The 12177-nt window shown below is 39.2% G+C and overlaps 1 protein-coding gene across 3 annotated transcripts in view; it reads left to right on the top strand.

Moving 5' to 3' along the window:
• etv1 (ETS variant transcription factor 1) overlaps positions 1 to 8732 on the top strand; it is a gene marked incomplete at both ends in the record, with an annotated part of 28554 nt that extends 19822 nt beyond the window's left edge. For all 3 annotated transcript variants that reach the window (XM_083900195.1, XM_083900197.1, XM_083900196.1), the window contains 5 exons: positions 616 to 684; positions 777 to 845; positions 3326 to 3495; positions 5656 to 5757; positions 8511 to 8732. In XM_083900195.1, the coding sequence (XP_083756321.1) occupies positions 616 to 684; positions 777 to 845; positions 3326 to 3495; positions 5656 to 5757; positions 8511 to 8732 (632 nt within the window). The remainder of the gene's footprint in view (positions 1 to 615; positions 685 to 776; positions 846 to 3325; positions 3496 to 5655; positions 5758 to 8510) is intronic.
• Between the last annotated feature and the right edge of the window lie 3445 nt (positions 8733 to 12177).

A 12177-nucleotide genomic window follows, 5' to 3' on the forward strand; every position in this document is an offset into this window, starting at 1 on the left:
AGTAAATCTGACCCGGTGCTGTAAAACCATCAGTCACCTTTATTTAAGAAATGTTACCTCATTTTATATAAAAATATTACATATTTTTTTTATTATTAATGCTGTTTTATTTGGGTTTTTCTGTGTTTGACGCCAACATTTACAGAAATCAATAAGCACAATAAGAATGTTGACATTTAAAGAAAAGCATTATTTATTGTGGCCTTCAGCTCATTTGCTTCACAGAGACATGAGTGTGGGCGTGTCCTAATTAGATTTTGATTGATGGTTGTCAGGCAACATGGACACACACACACACTTCCTCTTAAATTCTTCTTTAATTGCTTGTGAACTGAACAAAAATTCTGCGGTGAAACAAAAGAATGATTTAGTCGTCACGTTATGAAAATAAAAGTAAATTTTCCTCCGTGTTGCAGACGCTCTCAGGATCCATTAAAGCTCTGATACGAGAGATTTGGAGGTGTTGTGATGCGGATGCTGCAGGGAATATTCTTTAATCAGAGCCGGTGGTGCATTCAGTGAACAGGCTTTAACTGTGACAGTGTTCTTAATGCTGCCTTCAGGCCCTTTAACACCCTCTGTTCTTCTTCTTCTTCTTCTTGTGTTTTCCAGCAGAAGTGCCTAGCTGTCATTCTGTCTACTTACGGCAGGACGGTTATCTGGCTCACACCAACAGAAGCGAAGGTACAAACCCACAACGACAATGACGTGAATGTTGTGATGTTTATTTATTTAACCTTTCGGATTTAAATCCTGTTTTATTGTTTTAAACACAGGCTGCATGTTTGACAAAGTGGTGAGACATTTCTACGATGACACCTGTGTGGTGCCAGAAAAGGCAGAAGGTGAGTGTGACAAATATTTTATTTTATTTTATTCTAATTTCTATATTATTTTGCTAACTAAACCACGTCCTCTGGGCCTGATTTTTTAAAAATGCCAAGTAGTGGGCTGAGAGCTGAGGGAGGAGGGGGCATGGCATGATTGAGGCGTTTCCACCAATTACGATGAATACATTTTTAATGATATCGTTTGTATTGTTACACTATTTCTATGTAAAATATTCATTTTTCTTGTTATTTTCTGCCCCGTGGTATCAAACATTAGCATTATATGCTACAATATATATATTTAGTGCCAAAATCTCATACATCGTACATCATCTCAAAACTGGAACACAATTTAACGTAACAAACATGCTATAGTTAAATATTTTTTATTTAATAAAGTCACTTTGAACACTGCGGCTTATGATTCACTGCGGCTTATTACGGTAATTTTTTTTTTTTTTTTCGTGGCGCCAAAAACATTTTGCCAAGTAACAGTAGACCAATAAAAATTGATGAGTAGTACACAGAGGTCCAATGAAATTGCATGATAAATCAAGCGCACTTTCACAACTATTGTAAATCAGTCATTTGTACTCACCCTCATCAACATGGAAAATACGAGAAGGAAAGCATATGATGCAGCTAAAGTTAAAGTTAAAGGCGATCACTCTGGCGGATGAAGAAGGAAATCGAGCTGCCGCATGTAATCTTGGCATAAATGAATCGATGATAAGAAGGTGGAGACACCAACGTGAAGAACTGAGCCAATGCAAAAAGAAGATGAGTGCTACTTAAAGCGACCAGGGGGCTTTTTTCGCAGAAAAAAAGTATTGCTCGTTATGGACAGCATGAGGGCCCATATAACAGATTCAGTGAAAGCTGCCATCAAGAGCACAAACTCAATTCCAGCTGTGATTCCTGGGGGCACCACGAAGTATCTGCAACCACTGGACATCAGCGTGAACCGGGCATTTAAAGTGGCACTGCGCGAAGAGTGGGAGGCTTGGATGACGAGCGGCGAGAAATCCTTTACCAAAACAGGCCGCATGCGAAGAGCATCTTTAACTCAAGTCTGCCAGTGGATCCTAAATGCGCGGAGCCGTGTCAAAACATCAACCATCACCAACGGGTTCCGAAAGGCTGGACTGCTGCGTGAAAAAGAAGACGGCGTGTGCTCAAGTGACAGCGAAAACAAGGAGACTGAAGTGAGTGATGAGATCCTGAGGCTGTTTAATTCGGACACTGAATTAGAGGACTTTGATGGTTTTAGTGCGCAGGAGGAAGATGGAGAAGACGATCAGTGACTTTTTCTGGTAGGATGCAGTATATGGTATATGTTTTTACCAGTTATTAGGATATACTGGAATGCTGTTCATGCACTGTTGAGTGAAAAATCATAAGCAACATAATTTGTGTGTTACCGATACAAACGTATATTTCAAGGTAGCCGCGTTATAGGCACCGTTAGAAAAAAAGCAATTGCAATATGTATTTGTTTGTTACCAAGCGGATTAAATAAAAAAAGTTTTTAAAAAATCCTCACGTGTAATATCTTTCTGTGTAAATATCTCATATAATAAATTGTTTTTTGGTTCTCTGTATAGACATAAAAGTGAAAAGAGTGGATGTTGCTCCTTGACTTTCTGCTTGACACTGGCAGATAAAGAACAGCCGGTACCTGCGACACGCCCAGGTGCAGGTGTGCCAATGTAGGTATCCCCGACAGAAAGTGTTACTCCTGGCCGCGGAGGCAGAGAAACAGTGGTTTTAAATTAAATTTAGAATAAAAAACAATGCAGTTGTTGTTAGTTTTAATTTACTTGGGTGAAAGTAAGCGCACCACTGTTTCTCCGCCTCCGCAGCCATGGCCAGGAGAAACACTTTCTTGTCGGGGATACCTACATTGGCATGACACCTGTCATCTTGTCACCCGCTGTCAGTGACTCACTTCTTACAGTAATAAGAAGATATGACGAATGTTTTTTGAGCTTATTTTTCATATTACAACGTGGGATAACTGCGGCTTAAAATCCAGTGCGGCTTGTACAAGTACAAAATTGATTTTCTTTTTAAAATTAGCGCATGCGGCTTTTAATCAGGTGCGCTCTGTAGTCCGGAATTTACGGTATATGAGTTCATAATATGAATAATGTTAAAGGATTTTTGACATGAAAACTGAGTTTAGACTCAAAAAGTCTTTATTAATTAGTATTAATTGGGTTTTGTCTGTAAAATGTCAGAAAACATTGAAATTCCCAAACCTCAAAATGATGATGTTTTTTAAATAAACGTGTTGCACACAAACCATTTGAATGATTTCTTTGTAATATATAACAATCACAACAGCAGCCTGTAATGTTTCTAGATGTATAATAGGGTAATCAGCTGTTCTCAGGGGCCTCCTCCAGACAAAGGCTCACTCTGCCCTTAAACTCCAGACACTAAAGTTGTCTTTTACGTCTAACACTGATGCCTGTGTCCTCCCTGCCTCACAGGGGACATTAAGCAGGAGTCGGGTCTGTACCGTGAGGGCCCGTCGTACCAGCGCAGAGGTTCACTGCAGCTCTGGCAGTTCCTGGTGGCACTGCTCGACGACCCGTCCAACTCACACTTCATCGCCTGGACCGGCCGAGGCATGGAGTTCAAACTCATCGAGCCTGAGGAGGTGAGACGCTCGGGGACGCTGTGATTGTCCATGTGTCTCTGTCCATGTCTGTGTCCATGTGTCTCTGTCCATGTCTGTGTCCATGTGTCTGTGTCCATGTGTCTGTGTCCATGTGTCTGTGTATCCATGTGTCTGTGTCCATGTGTCTCTGTCCATGTCTGTGTCCATGTGTCTGTGTCCATGTGTCTGTGTATCCATGTGTCTGTGTCCATGTGTATGTCCATGTGTTTGTGTGTCCATGTGTCTGTCCATGTGTGTCTGTGTCCATGTGCATGTCTGTCCATGTGTCTGTGTCCATGTGTATGTCCATGTGTTTGTGTGTCCATGTGTCTGTCCATGTGTCTGTGTCCATGTGTGTCTGACCATGTGTCTGTGTCCATGTGTGTCTGTCCATGTGTCTGTCCATGTGCCTGTCTGTCCATGTGTCTGTGTCCATGTGTATGTCCATGTGTTTGTGTGTCCATGTGTCTGTCTATGTGTCTGTGTCCATGTGTGTCTGTCTATGTGTCTGTGTCCATGTGTGTCTGTCTATGTGTCTGTGTCCATGTGTGTCTGTCCATGTGTCTCCTTGTCCATGTGTCTGTCTATGTGTCTGTGTCCATGTGTGTCTGTCCATGTGTCTCCTTGTCCATGTGTCTGTCTATGTGTCTGTGTCCATGTGTCTGTGTCCACTAAACGGGCGGGAGAGAGAGTAATGAGTGTGAGTGAGTGAGGTCTGCGGCCTTGGCCATTAGTTAATTTACTTATTTGTGTGTATATGTGTAGGCTGAATACTTCAAACAAGTAAACGAGTTTTGCGACACACTCCTTGTTACTTAAATGTGCTGCCAGCGGTGACTTCTTTTCTGAGAGAAATCTCTGCAGCTGCTCTTGTAATTCAAACACTCTGGCCAGCGATCTCCCTCAGGATGTGTCAAGAGTGAGTCATAGACAGATGTAGCGGAGGGAATCCGGTCATATTTCAAAATAAAAACTTGTTCAGACCACGATAATAAATAAAACGGAAATAATGTAAGTAATTAATTATTCTTTCTGTGCGGCCGGTACCAAAAGACCCACGGACCAGTACCGTTCCGGTGGTTGGGGACCGCTGCACTAAACCACGTCCTCTGAGCCTGATTTTAAAAATGCCAAAAAAGTGGGCTGAGAGCTGAGGTAGGGAGGGGGCATGGCCTGGTTGTGGCGTTCTCACCAATGCCAATCAGAGCTGAAGCAGATAAAAAACGACCTGCCTGCGTTGCAGAATTATTTGTCCTGGGAGTTAATAAATGAATTTGTTTATATTGATTGTACAAACATGATATGAATATATTGGTATCGGTAGATACCGGTCTATATCGGACACAAAAAATTAGGATCATCCCCATTCCTGAAAAAAACAAAACCTTAACTTTTGTCGCAAATGTCACTAAGTTTTTGTTTTTTTTGCCTACTAAACCACGTCCTCTGAGCCTGATTTATAAAAATGCCAAGTAGTGGGCTGAGAGCTTAGGGGGCGTGGCCTGGTTGTGGCGTTCCCAACAATTACGAAGAATAAATTTTTAATGATATTGATATTGATATTTTTACACTATTTCATTGTAAAATAGCCATTTTTGTTATTTTATGCCCCGTGGTATGAAACATTAGCATGTTATGCTACAATATAATACAATACTGTACAATTTGACAAAATACAATATGATAATTCACTTTATTGTCACGGAGGGGAAAAAAATTGCGGCGTACATCATAGTCAACAGAGGAAAACTATAAATATCACAGTCAATAATTCAATACAGAGAATAAAATGTTTGTCCACACAGTGATAAAAGGAGAGACATGAAACAGGAAGTGGAGTGTGAACAGGGAGGGGGGGGGGGACTCTGAGGCGAGCGTGGTGGGGCGGCTGGCTGCTGGGTGGTGGGTGGATGGGTGGGTGGTCTGGCAGACAGGTGCTGGAACATCTGCTGCCTCCTCCGCTGGGTGTGTGACAAACTCCTAATGAAGACGTCGGTGCTCAGGTCTGCTCTGGCCGGACACGAGCGTAATTACGCTTATTAGGGAAAACACGGAATTATAATAAGTTTGTGGAAACATCACTGCTGCTGCTGCTGATGATGATGATGATGATGCTGCTGCTGACTCCCTGACTCTGTTGTTTGTGTGTTTGCTGTAAAGGTCGCTCGTCGGTGGGGGATCCAGAAGAACCGGCCGGCGATGAATTACGACAAGCTCAGCCGATCGTTGCGCTACTACTATGAGAAGGGAATCATGCAGAAGGTAAAGCAGTCACAGTGAATTTATGATTTATGTCCTTAAAGTGTGTCTTTTTTCTTTAATTGTTCACATAAATAGCATATTTTTGTTGTCATCGGAGCCACAGAACAAAAAAAACATTTATTTTAGCTTTATATAGCACTTTTACAGGCTTTACATGTGTTTAAACGTCATAAAATACACACAGGTCACAGTTATCTGAGCATTTTGTTTGACTTCTTTTCAAATAATGTTGTTTTCGATTGAATCAGAAGTGACTTTAGGGAAAATTCACGTGTTGCAGCAGCAGGAAATACAACAATAAAGTGAGGGGGAGACTTGTAAACGAGGAGAAAATAGGATAGAAATGAGCAGTAAAATAAGGTAAATGTAAAAATCAATGTATTATTTTTAATCAATTCCAATAAGAAAAATGTGTTATTAGTCAGCATATAAAAAGGAAATGAATTGAATGAATAAGAAGGATTTTGAGATGAATGGGGACAAGATCGGCCATATTAATCTGCACTCCCGCTACTGTTTAGCAACACATTTCTCAAACTGTGGTGCGTATGCCACCAGTGGTACGCAAGCTTCCTCCAGGTGGTCCTTGGTGGAGAAATTCAAAAATAATGTTCGAAAAATATAAAAAAAAAATTAAAATGTGATCAGAGTGGAGCTGAGGAAATTTTAAGTGCGTAGAAACAATGAAACAAATCCGCATAATTAATCTAATCTTAATTTAACCTGCTTTAGTGAATGAGTCGCAGTTATGGATTATCATATATATATATCTGTGTGTCGTCTGCATATTGAATGATTGTAGACTTTTTTGACGTGCTGTAAAAACAGAGGAAGTAAAACATTCATAGCTTTTATAAAAACTGATGTTTCTCTATGAAAACAGAGGAGTCGACATTCTCGTCTAATGTGTTTAATCTCGTTTAATTAAACAAATCCTCATAATTAATCAAATCTTAGTATAATTTCTCTTTACCAGTGTGTGAAGTTCATTTTCTCAGGTGATTCTTGGTACAAAAAAAAGTTTGAGAAGCACTGCTTTAGTGAATGAATTGAGTCGCAGTTATGGATTATCATATACATATCTGTGTGTCGTCTGCATTGAATGATCGTAGATGTTTTTTGACGCGCTGTAAATACAGAAGAAGTAAAATATTCATAGCTTTTATAAAAATGTATGTTTCTCTGTGAAAACAGAGGCGTCTCGTTTGTGCCTTTAATGTGAAACTGTTTGTCAGGAGAGAATTCGCCACCTGTGCTGAGCGTTAGCCTAAATGTTTCCTAAAGTTCACTCCCGAAGTTTCACTGCGTGTCATCACCACCAGCGACTGTTTTTTTAATGTGTCTCCCGGCTGTGAACGAGGCTGCCGCGATCTTCCATCAGTCAAACTTCATTTGTGTCTCACCTTCCGTCTGAAGTTACGATGAGTCGATAATAAGACGTCACTGAAGTGAACAGTCAACAATTTTCTTACATGCACGAGAAAGAGGGAGAATTTAAACGAAAACAGTGAATTAAAAAAGCTCTACGGGGAAAGTGTGTGAATAAACACACTCTTAATTAAACTTCATCAAGCTTCCTGTGTCGTGCAGATCTGTGATTAAGTCAGATATTACAAAAATAAAAGGAATCGATGATAGAAATCTGCATTTTGGGACTTTAAAACACAACTTTTCTGTCTCTTTTCACCTGTTTGTGGTGACATTTGGCTTTTTTTATTTTGTATATTGACATGAGAATTAATTATCAGTAAATATAAAGAGGTGAAAGTAAAGGTTGTGGAAACAAATGAAATTAAAAACGCAATGTAGCCATGGAAGTAAAAATAGATATTTGCCTTTTTTCAGTGTTTTTTCCTAATTTTATTTCACATTTTGTAATCTTTTTGAATGAAATGTGTTATCTGTTGAGAGTACAGGTATTTTGAAATAATAATGATGATAATTAGAGCCAAATAATTTAGCGATTATTGTTTGACATAATATTACTTATTAAATATTATTAATATTTATTTAATTCAAAAATAAAATAAATTAAACATAATTATGAAGAGTTTCTGATTTGAATTGGCATTGGGTAACCTTTATTTTTGAAAATCCTTACTCTTTTAATATATATTATTCACCATAAAAAGTGTTTTATATCTCAATCCTGATGATAATTGTTGTTGTTTTAATATCTTAAGACAGATACTGTACGTGTACAAATATTTACAAATTTTTGCCTCCTTTTTCAAATATTTTGGGGAGAAAAATGTCCTGTATTTTTATAAAAAATATTGTACCTGCCGTGAGTACAGGTGTTTTGAAAGTCAAAGTTTGTATTAAAATTATGATAATTTGGGTCAAATTATTGGCGGAAAATATAATAAATAACTGTGACATAAACAAAATATTTTATTGGGTGCCTTATACTAAATATTATTGCCTGTATATATATATATGCATATATTTGTATACATATGTATGTAAATATATATATATATATACATATACATATGTTTATATAATAAAGGTTTTAGAATTTTAGAATAAAATAAGATGGGTGCGTTATACTAAATAAATGCTCAATAATAAATAGTGTAATGTAAAATATGTACAGAAAACAGTTTAAAATGTAATGTTAGTTGAATTCATTTGTAACTTGAGTCAAGCATCAGATGATTTTATAATACATTTTAAACAAATGTTTGTTGTATACTATATATAATACTTGTTTTAACATCTGTGTTGTTTCTAAATTGTCTAAATCTCAGGTGGCCGGCGAGAGATACGTGTACAAGTTTGTGTGCGACCCCGAGGCCTTGTTCTCCATGGCGTTCCCCGACAACCAGCGTCCGGTGCTGAAGACGGACATGGAGCGTCAGATCAACGAGGAGGACACGGTGCCGCTGTCGCACTTTGACGAGAACATGGCCTACGTGCAGGAAGGGCCCTACTGTCCGCCGCACCCCTACAGCGAGGGCTACGTTTATTAACGTCACACACACACGTTAAAAAACACACACTCGACCCTGTTGTGTCGTCTAATCCACAGGGAAAAAAGACTGAACACAAATTTATTTTGATTTCTTTTTGCTCTTTCTGACGTCCAGGATGGAGAGTGCACTTTACGGACAGGAAACGGCGCAGTGTTATTATGCCGCCGGGGGCTGTAGCTACTGTGTGTGGTTGTTTATGTTTGTACATCAGTGTGTCTGTTTGTTTGTTTGTGAGCATGTGGCTGCCTGGACTGACTCACGGCCGCCCCGCACAAAAGACTATTTTTTGGGGGTTGGGGTTTCCAAGGATGACGGCGTGAAAGTTTATCTGGAACAATTCTCCTGACGCCCCGCCCCCTTCTTCTTATCGTCCAATCAAATTGTAGATTTCCATGTTGTTGTTGTTTTCCAGCTGTCGTGGCGTAAACTGGAACGTCCGCTCGGCAACCGAGAACCACGCACGTCGGATTTTTCCCACAGGGAAAATAATCTGGGTGACGTGTGAACAGCCTGTGTTTAGGATAATCAATAAAGCCACAGAAGCGTGTAAAATAAAGTGTCAAACTGCATAAAAATTCCCCACAATAAAAAACTAAATGAAAGGATTAAAAAAAAACATTCAAATTTTTCTTTCTTTCTTTTTGTTCCAGGTGAACATGAAGTGTATATTTTGCTTTAAAAAGAAAATGTTGCATTGCCATATCTAGAGTTTTATAATGTGATGACAAACTTTCATGTTTTATCAAAACAACACACAAAAAAAATAGTGTTCCATTGTATAATCAGTTAAAATCCTCATTTTTATTTGTGTTTTTTAGTCTGGAGATTAAAAAAAAGAAAGAAATGTGACAGGTCTGACTCGCCAACTCTGAACTTGTTAATTTTCCTAGTTTGATAAGACTTTTTTTTGTTTGTTTTTTAATTATTATAATTATTGTTCAGTTTAAAAACATTTTTTTTAACTATCTCGTCTGTATGAGTTTGGTTCTGGAGGGCCTCATGGTGTCTGGGTGTGGGATTGGGATTGGCAATAGCAGAAATTCTGTAATAAAATATTCCTGAAAATCATGTGTTTTATCTGTGACGCATGTGAGAGGATTTTCACATCTAATGCAAGACTGAAGACACAAAGACATCAATGTGACAACTCACATTTGCCGTTTAAACAAACTTTTCAGAAATCGCAATTCCAAGAATTTGGCCTCTCACAAATAATAAAACATAGCTTAGCAATGAAAACAAACATGGGGATGACAAGCAGCTAACAGCTATTTTGTGCGCTATGTTATCCACAAACAAAAGTCATAGCTGAGCTTTAAATAAAGGTTTACTGTCTTAAATGGGCCCAATTCTTCACTGGCTAATTACTACTAATTATTTCACTAGCTTAATCAGGCTATACCTGATTTCGAATCCTAAAAGATATTATTTAGCTTAAAAGTGAGGTAGTGCTAGCTTCTGCTAAAAGCTGACTGGTACAATATCCAGTAGCTAGCTAACTGGGATGCTTAATTAGCAGAAGCTGGTTAACTCTAGCTGTGTTTGAGTTAAACAATAAACCTTCAGGATTCAAAATTGGGATGAAAATGATTGAGCTTGTGTGCAGACACCCGCAATGCTCTAACTAGCTTCTACTAGCTAACGGAGGCAACATCCAGTTGATGTAGCTTCCCAGTCAGCTTGCTGAACAACTGGGCATTTTAAGTTTCTGTTTGCTAGTTAAGTCACTCTCCCCCCGAATATGAAGATTGATCCTTAAAGGGGATAGTGGCAGCTTCTGCTAAAAGCTGACAGATTGGTTATTGAATTTTAGCCAGCTAACTCTTGTTGGATTGGCTTTCAGCCAAGTTTTGAATTATGAAGGTTTATTGTTTAACTCTAATAGGGCTAGTGCTTACTAGCTTCTGCTGAAAGCCAACCGAAGCTTCCCGGATTTCCACTGGACGCGTTACAGCCGAGGCACGGACCACGGTGCCTTGGGAGCCAGCGGTATTCACAGAAGATCGCGCGATAATCTTGAATGGACGCGAGTTCGCGAGATCCCGCGACAGACTGTGTGTATAAAGGAAACAACAACAACACAGCTTCTTTCATTCTTCGACGTGGAGGAACTGTTGATCTGGTGTCATAAATGATTTTATGTTTAGGAAGGTGGTTTGGAGGTATATATATAGGATAGATGCAGAGAAGGGTTAGACTCCTCTCGGCTTAGGTGGCGAGTAGACATTCTTTCAAGCTCCCAGAGAGGTTCTCCAGAAATATCTGTTTTTTGCTACAATAAAGGTGTTAAACTAAGTGTACGTCTCCAGATCATCTTTCCTCATCAACAAACTCCGGGAAGTCAGCGTACTTCAACAGTAATGATAGGCTATATGACCTGCATATTGTGTTTTACTTTGAAAGGGGGGTGGAAGTGTTTTACTTTGATTCTGCTACCTATCAATAGCGCTGTGGCGCGGCGAGCCGCTTCTGGGCCGCAGCGCGCCTGGTGGAAATGCTCTCATTGATTAGAATGGTAGCTATTTGCAACGGCGGGCTCGACGCTGACGTGCCGTGGCTGTAACGCGTCCAGTGGAAATCCAGCTAAAAAGGTTTATTGTTTAGCTTAAAGGGAAGGGCGTACTAGCTTCTGCTAAAAGCTCACAAATACAATTTCATGTTGGTGAAGCAGGTTTCCTGCACAGGAGCTCAGTCACTTTCACCCCAATGTGGAATCCTGAAGGTTTATTGTAACTCAAACAGGTGCCAGGGGTGGTCATCTTACTCTAGAGACAATCTTTGTTTCCCTACTGACTCACTGCCAGTTTGTGTGGATCCTAAACGAAGTTAGCCTTGAGCTTGATGAAAATATACATAAATGAATGAATGAATAATTGACCCAGAAATCAAACATTGGAAAAACAAGAGACGACTGGGGAGCTGAGACTGCACATGGAACTTAATGTACAGCTTGAAATTCTGAACAACTGACATCCAGGTGAATTCTGGCTGCTAGTGTTAGCATGCTAATTGTGCTAGTTAGCGTTAGCAAGTATCGCTCGTAGTGTTGACATGCCATTAACGAGTTCACAGTCATTTTATTCATACATGATAATTGTGTTTGTCTAATTAATATGTATTTTTTTGTCGTAGTTAGTTTCATAAAACTGTCCTGTCTGTAGCAGAAGTTCCCTTAAACTGTTCGCAGCGTCAGCTAAGTAATGAATGCTAAGTGGGCTAAAGGGTTGTCAGTTAAAGAAGAAAACTGAACTTAATTTTTTTTTTATGTTTAGACACGCTATGACATTGATAAGTTGTTTATTTTGTTTGTAAAATATGCAATAAAGGGAGATTTTGGTGTATTTTATACACATAAACGACAGTGAAAAAACCCCTGTTAAAGCGGACCTAGACCGGAAGTTCCAATTAACGCTGTTTTTTAGTGTGTATCTGCGTCATTACC

The sequence above is a fragment of the Microchirus variegatus genome, assembly GCF_963457635.1.
Source record: "Microchirus variegatus genome assembly, chromosome: 1".
In the NCBI taxonomy this organism is placed as follows: Eukaryota; Metazoa; Chordata; class Actinopteri; order Pleuronectiformes; family Soleidae; genus Microchirus; species Microchirus variegatus.